The 13,154-nt window shown below is 31.8% G+C and overlaps 1 protein-coding gene across 3 annotated transcripts in view; it reads left to right on the top strand.

Moving 5' to 3' along the window:
• The first annotated feature begins 234 nt into the window (after window positions 1-234).
• The window catches only part of LOC136975104 (sodium- and chloride-dependent glycine transporter 2-like), a 42,306-nt gene continuing 29,386 nt past the window's right edge, over window positions 235-13,154 (top strand). Inside the window, exon 1 of one of the 3 annotated variants that reach the window (XM_067270107.1) lies at window positions 235-339. In XM_067270107.1, the coding sequence (XP_067126208.1) occupies window positions 316-339 (24 nt within the window). In that variant the 5' untranslated portion in view covers window positions 235-315. Of the gene's footprint in view, window positions 340-11,950; window positions 12,037-12,209; window positions 12,358-13,154 lie in introns of those variants that run through there. The other 2 variants (XM_067270109.1, XM_067270108.1) reach the window with 2 other exon arrangements.

Below are 13,154 nucleotides of genomic sequence, written 5' to 3'. Positions count from 1 at the left end.
ATTCACACCAAACACCATACATATGTGATGTCATTCAACTGTTAGAATTATTTAAATACTACGTATTGTACACGAATTTCTACGTAAAAGAGCATTGTGAATTCCCGTTTTAAATAATTATTTGTTAATGATTCGGATCTCTTCCTTATTGTTAAATCTTTGTCAATTGGTCAAACGATGTATGACGTCAAACACAGATCATTATTCGCATGACTTAATGATATCGAAAGTTTCACCTATCTCATTCTGTATAAAAATCTCGTACAGAATATAGGATCACCTAAATAAGACTGAATAGTTGCATGTTTATTTATCATGACGTCTGTTGTTACTCCAAAGGTAAATTTCTTTTTTATTTTTGCTTATTTAAAGTTAATTATTCCACAAATATAAATGAAATTTTAACAAAAAAAAAAAAAAAAAGAAAAATAGGTAAAATTTGATCTTTTAAATACAATAATGTAATATCTGTACATGTAGTAAGGTAAATCTAATTATGTATTTCGTAATTAATTTAAAAATTTTTAAATTAATATAGATTTTTAATGTTATTAAAATGTTTATTGATTTAATTTATAAGATAAACAATAGGATTTCTAAGTCACTATAATAATTATTTATTACCTCACAGCATATATTAATATTAGTTACTTTATTTTATATAATATGAAGTGTAAATTCTTCATTATGTAATCAAGAATCAAGTATTATGATTCAAACTGAAGTATGCATTCTTCATTACTATTAGTTTAGTAGATGTAATAAATTTTAAACTATTTCATGTTTTTGCTTATTCTTATTATAAGATTATAAAAATTAAATCATATCCTGATTGAAATGGTTCTGTAAATTATTCTTGAATGAAATCATTTATTATTTTACTTTAAATGTTTACTATTAATTTATCCAAATATTCGATTATTTTCATTGAATTGCTTAATATTTGCGTGTAAGTTTTTATTTGCGAAACGTCATTAAATTTTTTACGTCTCATAAAATAATAGTAATTTGACCTCATAGACAATTACTTTTTAAATTGTAATGTTTAAAGAAAAATAAGATAATTTTATGTGAAAGATTTCGTACTTATTTTATTTATCAATAAATGAATTAATTTAAAAACTTATAATACAGGTATCCCTCGTATAACATAGTAACGTTCCGAAAAGGTTCCGTGTTATGCGAATCCATGCTATACAAAACAAAGGACTAATGATAAATATAGGTTTAGGTTTCAAAAGTTAGCAAAAGTATACTATTCTTTTCCGTCACTAACAGAAATATGTCTATTAAAGCAATTAATAATTTATTTTCAGTCAATAATTAACTAAAAATCTCAATTTAAAGTATTGTATTACACGTTAATATTAATTTTAGTTAAACGAGAGCGTTTTTTAGAAAGTATTGTCATATTCTAAGCTTTTTTTTATCTTTCTGGAATGATTTTTCTCCAGAATTTGTGTTCGAATGCCGAATTGTTCGAGTTGGAAACAGTTCGATTACCGAGATACCGCCATATTTCGTTTGTCATTTTTACGAATAATTTCTTACCTACGGTTTAAAAAGTTTAATAACATTTACCTAAAAATGTTTTAATAAACTTTACTAAATACGAAGATTAATCTACAAAACCGAAACACAGTGACATTCTTAAACGTTAATGACTAGCTTTCCTGTCAACAATAGGAAAGTTAGAACACGGAAGAAACAAGTTTACTATCAGTTTTCATTAATAAGGATTTATTTCTATTCAAAATTTGTATAAATCTTATTTTTTTTTATATCTTTACAAATTTTAAGTCACCGTTCTACCTGTTAAACAAGGACGAGTGAAAATAAATTCAGACTAATTGTTTTCTCACATGATAATCATTATGAAACGTACCTACTGTAATCTTTTTCAAAATTAGCCATGAAATTCAATGTACAGTACAGTTGCAATCAGTGGCACGGAGACATTTCTTGTGGATGTAATCTTACAATGTATTCGGAACTGACAGATAGTACAGTTCTACCACGACACAACCTTCCTAATCCGTGAAAATGAAAGATGATGATGGTCATTACTCATTATCTTGTCGGTTGGCGGAGCAACTCTTGCTTTCTTTGGAGTGGGGAATAATGGTGGTTTACGCACTGCTCCAGAAGCCCGTTTGATCTGGGGTTCTTCATTATAAACTATTTCAAGAATTTCATAAGCTTTTGTAGCTGCTTTTCACGAGCGGAATTAAAATTTCAGACTTTATACTCTCATCACAATCATCATGCGTTTTTTTATATGCGAAGACAAACTATTTAATTCTTTTTACCTCCATGTCCTTACTCACCTGTGAAAATAAAGATATTTTGTTTTGACTTTTGACTAAGTTCTCTATTTGCTAATCGGAAACTACACCAATATAATAAGTCCTATTAATAAACAAGGTCTATGTAGACAGGATATACACAAATTTACAAACACTATTGCTCTGAGCGCTCTAGCGATCAAACGACGTATCACATTTCCTGCATTAATAACCATTTTTTACAGTGATATAGATCCGATATTTGCTAATGCTACATTTCCAGCAGAAAAAAAAATCAATTTCAATTTGTTTTTGAAAATTTTCAACCTTTCTTTCCCCTGGTTTTAAACATAGTTATAGAACAGGATATTCAATATCTTTCTCCACATTTCAGGATACTTGTAATGCAAGTCAAAAGTTTTAGATTTTTTATTTTTTTAACTCAATCGTACTGTTTCTTATTAAAGTATTTGTAAATATTTTCGTATAAATTCATTAAAATAATTCTATTTTATTTCCTATTATTTCAATGTCATGTTGCTGATGCATTTTTCGCTTACATGTATATGATTTATATTTGTAAATATAGGAAAGAATTCTTTTTCAAAGAATTCCATTCCTTTTATTATCCATTTTTATACATTATTATTATTATTATTATTATTTAAATTACAACAACGGGAGATAATAATTTTTTAAACTCCTTCCATTCTGTGGAAACTTTCCCATTAACCCTTTCTTTCTAGACCTATCGGGTCGTTTCTTTTTATTTTTACTTCATTTTCGAATATCGAAGAAGTTTTTGTTTATTTTATAAAATAACTAAGAAGAATAGCTTACTGTAGGTTATGATAGTAACTATCAATCTTAATAATATTAAACGAGGAAAAAATACTTAGAAAATACGAATTTTGTATTTTGTGTTTAATAATAACAAATAACAATGGATAATATCAACTAGCTGTAAAATAAATAGGCAATTGTTTAAACAGATTAATTTTCGATTAGCCTACTTATTCGTATTATACAGGATTTACACTAATTATTAGACGATTTCGTAAGATAATATTTTCGTAAATATTGAACAGAAATACATGTACCGGTACTTGGTATTACCACCATTTCAAAGAGAGATATTTGCAGTTCTATACTGACCTTAAATGCGTTTGGCCTTTGGCACGGCAGATGTCCAACCGATATTCCCATTCTAGTCAAACCTTCTCAGGCATGTCTTGCGTGACGTTCCCGATGGCGCTGTGAATCCGCTGTTTCAATTCCGGCAACGTCGTTGAAACAAGGACACTAGAGATTACCTAAATGAACACCTACCGGATCGATGCATTAGTCGAGCAGTAGCCGCAGAAAAGATCTTCCGCATATAGCCACCCCGGTTACCTGATATCAGTGTGCAGTTTCTTCCTTCTCCAATGTTTACGTCTTTCCATCACTACATACATACACGCTTTACTCTCCACTTCCAACAACATCGCGGAAATTGAAACAACGCATTCACACTGCAACACAGTGTTTAAATCTGGGAATCTAGGAAAAAAATTTCTAAATGCATTATTGTTTTTTGGGAGTAGATTTTACTAATACAATACAAATATGGATAATTCTACAAGATATTTAATACACAGTATTTAAAAAAAATTAAAATTATTTACAGTACATAAATATGAATCTGCAAAACTTCATATAAATATTGAAGTTTTGCAATATTTATATGACTAAAAATAAGTAATAGATTTTTAGTATTATGTTTAATCCTAATAAAAAAAGGACATTTGTATTCAAGCAAAAACGAAAAACGAAGATTCATAAGTGTAAAGAAAAATATGACAACAATTAATCAGAATCACTACTGGAACTAACACTCATCCAATGAGTCCTTGGTGAAACAGCAGAATTCTTTCTTTCTGGTTCTGATAAAATTTTCTCATTTTCTATTAAATTTTACATTGCAGGATTAATTTTTTTTTTGCATTTATTTATCTGAGGTGCTTGCAAACTAGCCATAAATGAATCTGAGGTCATGAGAAGTCTGTTTAGCAAGTACGAATCTGTATATCTTCTTGATATTTTCCTCGTAAATAGCTCCCTAAATTCTCACCTCTTGAGCTTCCGAGTTTTACCTAATTGGGAGAATAAAAACTTTAATGTCCCTTCCGTGAAATTAGGAGTCACTGCCGTGATTCCTGCCAAGTAAAAAATTCACTGACTATACAGGAATCAGAGTTGCCGATTGGGAAGATCGATTTCTCCGCCTCCCAAACATCCGAAGTAATTCCGAATATCTTGTTTGAAAGAAAATTGTTTTCTTAGATAGAGTGCAAAATTTCAAGATTTTCTATAAAGCTGTTGCCAAAGTATAAGCAATTGAAACGTGCAAAAATCGCCAAAAAAGCTGTATTTTCTTCTTTTCGTTTTTCTTCATCCGGCTTTTAGAGAAAAACTATTGAGTCTAGAAAACTCAAATTTTAAACTTAAGCCTTATCATTATCAGTGAGGTGCTGATGAAACTTCCGGGTCGATAGGTCAATGTTCACGGGGGTTTCCAATAGAACTAATTCAGTCTGACGGCTTAATTTTATGCTTATAAGAATAAAATTGCATGAAAACTAATGAAATTTCTTCAAAATGTTACTCATAATTACAAAAGTTCAAATTTATGCGAATTAAAACTTTTTATAACGATTTTTCTAAACGGCGTATCGAAAGCGTCGGTCGCGGCGCAGCGCATTTGTTCGGCGACGGTCACCGAAAGCCGACCAATCTTATGTCTTGACGTAATAATATAATTATTAAGGCTCGTCAGTGACCAAGCGGTTCCGTTCCCCGAGCACAGGAGTTTGGTCATGGGGTTCGCGCCTCGCCAGGAGGGGCTGGCCGCGTGGAGTTTTCTGGGCTTTCTCCATATCTGTAACGCCCGAATAGGAGCCACTTATCCTTAAAAGACTTTCCGGAAAACATTATTCTCCTCTTTCCACGTGTAAACAAATATACAATTACTAACTACGTGACATCGCAACTTACCACTGCGCACCATAGCCTAGTAGGTCTTGCCCAACATAATAAAAGACAAGACAATTACTAAACAAAACCAATTGATATCCAAACAAAAACATCTGAGATGTAAAAAATTTTGTCAAGTAAAAATTTATGACAATTTATACGACGGTCAAAATTTTTTTAGGCGTTTTTCTTTGGTAAAAGTAAGCTTGGAGCTTGGAAGCGGTACCCACAAGATTTTTACCAGAAAATTAAAAAAATGTTTGCTAAAAAATTAATAGCAAATGGGAAAAGTAGCGAGGCATCGACAAAGTTTCCTCGATACTTTTTTACATCTCAGGTGTTTCTTTTTGGATAAAATACTATTAACATCATAGACATCGGATGCCATGCATAGTGTTGGAAGTAAAGGTCTTGTGTCTGTCTCCTTTGTGTATACTTAAAATTTAGCTAAATTAAAATTTGTGATCACAATTTATCCATTATAGAATAATAATTTATCGTTTGATTATCTAAATTCACTCCTGTTATCTCAGCCGAATTCTCAACATTCCTAAAAAATTTACGGATAGAGCTCTTGTTATTTCGAATCACCAGTTTGCTGTTTAGGCATGTCAATCAGAAGATCTAATTTATGTCCAAAGGAAAGATAGTCTCTGTTTACTTCTCTTCTTGATAACATATTTGTATTGTTTGTTTCAGTAAGTTTTGAGCCACCGATGGCCAAGTGGATAAAACCATTGAACACTGGTAGTTGGTCGTGGATTGGGGCCTCGCCAACGGGCTAGCTACGTGGAGTTTCTGGATTTTCTTCACGTTAATAACACCTAAATATGGAAGTATAGACCAGTTTCTCGTAGAAAGTTCTCCCGGGAGGGAGATCACCAGCGTTGCCGTATACTACCTCCGCTAAACCTTCACATTTCAAGAAAACTTAACTCCATTCCTAAATTCTGTAGACGTTCTGTCGTCGAGATATAAGTTAAATTAACACTTTGCGTTAAGTTGAAAATTGAATTTTTCCCATAGATTTCCGTCACTTTCGGGAACGTTACACAAGACATACTTGAGAAGGTTTGGCGAGAATAGGAGTACAGTCGTGACATTTGCTGTGCCACACGTGGGGCACAGATCAAATGCATTTAAGGTCAGTATAAAACTGCAGATAGCTTCTTAAAAATGGTGGTAATATCAAGTATTTCTGTTCAATATTTATGAAAATATAATCTTACGAATTCATTCAATAATTTGTGCACACTCTGTATTTATACACTCTTTAATATTTAATATAAATATTACAAACAATTGTACACGCCTAAAGCGAATCGCGTTTGCATCTCTTTTCTAATATCGTAAATCTAACTTTACTTACATCACATGTAAGCCACAGACTCCCAAAATTCTTAATCTGTCATTAGTTTCAACCTTTTTTAATGGTTATGTGATTGCCTACAACGAGAACTTCCAAAATTGAAGATTTTTTAAAAATATCAATGACATACTGTATATTACTATCCAAATTGCTATTCCGAGATGGAAGCGTATCGAGATTCCGTAGAACAGGAATAGACAACATTTTAAAAGATTCCTAAGTCGAAAAAAATTTCATAAGACGATGAAGGAAAAGGTGGGGTAGCCATCCCGTAAAAGTTGCCGAAAGCTCAGTTTTTCTAATAAAAAGTGCACTTCAACGGTAGGCTATACAGTTATGCCAGAAGTATCAATTACGAAAGATCCCAAACTGCCAAACAAGCTTTGCAAGAAATCCAGAGGCAGTTTCCGGGGATCTAGAGCGGTGGTTCTCAATCTTTTTGAAGTCGGGGAACACTAAACTTTCACATTGTTTTCCGCGGAACACTTACAATATATCAGCTTTAAAGCAGGGGTGGCAAACCTTTTTGAAATCAAGAGCACACGGTCTAGTAGATGACGACATTGGTGTTTTCTAATTACATTCCCATACAAAAATTATTTTACATTGTATTAATCTTTCTTTTGCAATATAATTTTTAATTGTATATTTGTTTTTTCGCGGAACAACTGAAGTGGCTTCACGGAGCACACGTATTCCGCGGACCACGGATTGAGAACCACTGATCTAGAGAGATTGACCAGGCAATTATCCAGATCTGAGTTTTATAGTGATTACATATCTAAAGAAAACTTCAGGAAAATATGCTCGTTATCCGCAGCCAACAACAAAAAAATCAATTGATTACATGCGTTCAAGAAGAATGGGCATTCCTTACTCAAAATGATACCTTCTTGGTGGGAAGTTTTCCCAGGAAAACTCTTCAATGCATTTACAATAATGGACTTCATGCTGATTATTAGTAATAATAATCATTTATAGTCCAAATATGTAATCGAACAACTGATTTACAGAAATAAAAATAAACATCTTATTTAAACTAGTCAGAAACTTTTTGTGTACCTTATAGCTTTGCTTTTATTAGTGAGAATAAACTATAGCAGTGTAGCGCTTATAATGTTAAATAAAAACTCAAAATCAATTTGCTGGCTTTCAATTATTTTATAATTGGCTACATAAATTAATTATAACATTTTAAAATAGTAAGATTCCAGTGGCGTGCCGTCATTGGAAGCGGTGGAAGCGCCGCTTCCACCTTCCAATAACCTTCCCTTGTAATTTCTAAAATATAAATTTTCATATTTTAACGTACTTTGAATTAATTAAAATTAATATTTTATTATAATTGCATTATGTATCTTATTACAAATTTCTATACTACAAGTGAAAAAAACGATAAGATTGCTATTGTATATTCGAATATCAGTGGCCGAATGGAAGCGCTTACCAGACGGCGTCCACGGCGAGAATAACTGAATGGTGTAAAGCAGCCAGAGGGCATTTGCGCATGCGCTTTACAGAGCACCAACCTCAGCCGGTTTAGCTGGTGGAAGCTACACACGTGTAACGCTTCCAACGATTCTATCCCTTAGCCACTGGGTAGGGAGCTATCTGACTAAGTGAATTGTTTAAGATTTAAAAAGTAAAGAGTATTCAATGTTATTTTTATGCACGGTTTTTTGGAAAGTTATATTTGATTATAATTTTCTTTTAATTATACTGTAATTATATTGACAGATTTTCAGACATAAAATCTTTAGAATTTTTATCACTTTTAGACGTTAATAATTTTGATATTATGAAAAACAATTTTTCCAAGCGTGTTTTCATTCTATAAATTAAGTAAATTTTATGGGAAATTTTTTGATTTATCTAAATTACGTAGCGAATCGCAATATTTATATTCGTGTCCGGACTATATTGACAAGTAACTCTTAAACATAAAACATATTATAATTAATGTCGATCCGAACAAAGACGAACTAAAAGAATTATATGATTTAATATCGTTAATATTTACGGTACCATCTATCAGTGGGTCTGCCGAGCGCAGTTTTTCGACCACGGAGCAAATTCAAACAATGGCCAGAAACACTCGGTCGCAGGAAAAATTGTCGTCGCTAGCGTTGCTTTCGATAGAAAAAGAGCTTTTAAATACGTTGATGGAGTCGACGACCAGCGACTTTTATGATAAAGTAATTAACGACTTTGCGGAAAAAATCGCCGAACAGAGCCGAGCTTAGTTCACACTGAGCGAATAGCGAAAGCGAAAAGCGATTTTTATTCGCTTAGCGAAATTGACCCTACAACCAAAAGCGAAAAGCGATTGCGAATTTTAAGGAGCCAATCATTTGCAAACAGAGAAAACATCATCTCGAAAAACAAAATGGCCGCTTCCGATATTCCGTCGTTAACCACGTTTGTTTATTTATTGAGAATGAATGATACGTCAATAAGAAAACGATGCTGGGTAAGAGGAATATTAAAAATCCGTAATTACAACTTTTACTCTATTGCGTAGGAAGTTTCTATAGCCATCATGAAAACAAGAACCACGTGACAACTAGCGGGAATACGATTGGTAGCGAAATTTTTCCGCTAGCGAAAAAGCTCGACGGTTCCGAACTTCGAAGCGATTCGCTAAATGGTAAAATTCGCCGGAAACGACGTCATGTCTGACGTGTTATTGGCTCTGTTTTTTGCTCTCGTCAGCGAATCGCGTTCAGTGTGAACTAAGCTTTAGTTTATAAAAAATTAAAAAAACAAGTTTTTCTATCATTGTTTGTATCATATCAATTTGTATGTATTATTTGTATTTTAGAACTAAAACACATAAATTGTTTATTTTTGTCATTTGCATTACCGTATTTGTTTAAAACTTTTATGGAAATGTCATGTACCGAACAGGTCTGACCCGTCACGAAAGACGCAAAAAAACGGTTAATTTAGAGAAAAATTTATTAGTTTAAAAAAAAACATAGATAAAAGTCATTTTTAGTCGGACACTCATTATTTATATCAAACTGCCAGGCAGAAACCATAAATCGCGGAAGGAAGTCGTCCTATGATCGGTGGAAGATCGAATTCGTCTTCGATTTTGACTTTTCTCGCGCTCCAGGTAAGAGTCTCGTTACGTTTAGTAACCAGGGACCGACCACTCGGGAAGCGTGATTGAGGGAGAACGACCAATCAAAATGGATGAAAGAAAGAACGGAGATTGATATAATCTCCGTCAATCGAGGACACCTGGCACTCGGTTAACGTTCCGAATAACCAAAACGCCATGTGTCAACGCGCAAAAAAAAAAAAAAAAAAGTTTTTCGTCTATTGTGCCAACCCGTAACCCGTGCCACTTCGAACTTAGACCGTGTCTCCAACGCCAACAGAGGAAGTCCCCCCGTGCCTTACAGACTTGTCAACGCCGCTATCCCGGGGCCACCTTCGATCGACCATCAAAGAACCACATCGACGCCCAGGATGTTCGAACGGCTGATTGTCCTAAAGCAAACTATTTTGTACATAGTATATGTTTATTTTATGTTTTTTTTTTTTATCAGTTTTTGTCAGGTACGTCTCTTCCGCCACCACGCACGTACGAATGGACTCTAGGCCATCACTGACGCGCAATTAACTGATTGCCCCTGGAAGTCGGCTTCTTACAGAAACACGGCTTCCCTATCATCAAATGTCACGGCACGCCACTGTAAGATTCTACGTTACATCAAACAATGAAAAGTTTAAAAAGAAAGGAAAACGAAATAATAAAAATTAAGGTTTTTTATATAAAATATATAGTTCATTGCTTACGACATTACATAATAAAAACTTGTTGGCATCAACCTTAATTTAAAAGTTTCTTGTTTGACCTGTTACTTGTTGAATAATCGTCGCTCTGGTAACAACAATGGTCGATTATCCACAAACTTCGTATACTGTGAGTAGAAAATACCGTATATTATATTTATTACTTTAAAAGTATACAAATTATGTTATATTTATATGTGTCTAATAAATCTGTTGCTTAATTTTAAATCGGAAATATTTTATACTTATTAAACTATTAAAAAAATTGTCTTCATGGCCTGCATTATTTAAATACATTACATAATTTATTGTTTACTTCTTATTTTATTTTCACAAAAAGGGGTGAATTGAAAAATAATTTCGGTTATATCATCCTTTTAGTTTATAATCTGTACTGTTATTATACAAAATATTTATTATAATAGTTATATTTATTTACAAGTATTAAACTGTAGACTACAAATGAATTTCACATTTAAAATTAGTACTTAATATAAAATAATTTAAATACGAAATCTGATCATTTATTTCATGCATTATTTATGCTAAATTATCCAAGACGTTAATCTTAGAAGTGCTCGGGGTATGATTACCTTTAGGGTGCCCGTTAATCGAAAAAGATGAATACATCATAGTAATAAATATATTAAATATAAATATGCATTAAAAATTTAATTTAAAATAAAGGAACACAACTTTCGGAAAACAGCAACACACAACCAGACTATATTATTCCCTTACTAAAGGAAAAAAATAATAAATTAAATTAAATTATACCAGACAGGAATATCCGGCTTTGTTATATATGTTATGTACGGGAATAATATTATGTAACTTTTTTTTCCTAAAACGCGTAATTTTGTCGAAATGTCTTCCTGGTTTTAGAAAAACCTGGCAACTCTAATTCTACTGCACTCGCCTAACGTTACCACCTGATATGGATATTTTTCTTAGAAGAAGGTCCCAATAGGTGATGTAATCTGTGACGATCCAGAGATACTGAGAGATGCTCAATACTTTTATTGTACCCAACTGCAACAAAGACACTTTAGTCAACCACTTTCATGCAAGATGGAACGCTTCCACATATCCGACGCTGAATACAGTAGTTTCTACAACATTTCACCGATAACAGAGTAATTAGTCACGCGTTTCCTACCGCGTAGTCATTCCGTTCTCGTGACCTTAATCCATGTGATTATTGGTCATAAGGATGCTTAAAAAGTGTGATTTATCGAGAACAAGTTACAAATTTGGCAGTCATAAAAGACAGCATTACGCTGTACATACGAAACATCACAGATAGTCTATTGTTGAACACTTGAGTAATATACATCCCCTTCGTCGCTAAGGTCTGGCGTAAGATGGGAGTTTTGTAGAAATAAAATGTTTATTGCTTGCAGCGCCAAGCTCCATAGTGGTAATTTTGGTGCTATATTTTTACAGAAATATTTTTCTCATTTCCTGAAACGTCACCATATAAGATTCGGTTGCATTTACACTGCTAAATATCTCTCTTCACAGCGTTGAATATCAGAAAACAGAAGTACTTTACGACATCCGGTACATCATTAGTAGCATATTAGTAGTTGTGATAAGTACAGATACGAAACTATAATAGAATATTTTGAATTTATCTTTTAATTCATAAGAACTATTATAATGAAGCAATTTTCCTTGTTATCAGTCATAAATCATTAGATCGTTGCAATTGGTCGAAAAAATATATGACGTCAAACACAGGTATGTTCGTTTACAACGTCTAATGATGTCAAATGTTCTACCTCAATCAGCATTGAGTTCTCGTTTAGTATACATAGGATTATATTTAAATATTATTATATGGTCTTATATTTATGAGTCATGACACTTCATACTCCAAAAGTAAGTTTTTTTTTTTTTAATTATTAAATTAAAAGTTTAAAGACCTGGTATTCCTGAAGTTTAATGGTTAGTTTATGGAATTGTAAATACGGAATGGAATCTAATAGTTTTACTATTTTTTTTTATTAAAAAATAGTTTAAAATTTGCACAAAATAAAGTAAAAAATGTCTCAGTTAATTTTCTATGTCTAATTTTATTTTCATATTACTTAATGCAGTACTTTAATTTTCATTAAAGTTTACCTGTTATATGTATTATTAATTTAAATTGAGTAAATATTAGTTTTTTTAAAAAAGGATGTGCAACACTTTTTATAGTCACAGTTTAACAGTCGAATCATTGTATTTTATAGTCTCATAATAATTTTTATGAAACTATTCACGAGTGTCGTATAAGTTTATAAAATAAAATCATAAACGACTAGCGATGAACGAGCTTTCATTTTATTAATAATATAAATTATAAACAGAATTTCTGTTATAAATACTTGTAGCAGGTTTTAATCAATAATAATAATAATAATAATAATAGAATATTTACAATGTTTAAACTAAATATAAATAAAATATAATTTTCGTTTAATTTTACTTATTGTCTTAGATATAACTGTCAAATTGTACAATCAAATAAAATCTTTTACAGCAATTTATGGAAATGAAATCCACATTTGAGTAATATATCTAATTTAAAAGGATATATACCTTTATCTTGATTTATACCTTTTAAAGTATTTTTAGTTGCAGTTACAAATCTTTTTCTATTTTAAACTATTATAAATAATTTATTGTATTACTTA

This window comes from Centruroides vittatus, unplaced genomic scaffold (genome assembly GCF_030686945.1).
Source record: "Centruroides vittatus isolate TY-2023 unplaced genomic scaffold, ASM3068694v2 contig_364, whole genome shotgun sequence".
In the NCBI taxonomy this organism is placed as follows: Eukaryota; Metazoa; Arthropoda; class Arachnida; order Scorpiones; family Buthidae; genus Centruroides; species Centruroides vittatus.
This window is presented reverse-complemented; position numbering and strand designations above follow the sequence as displayed.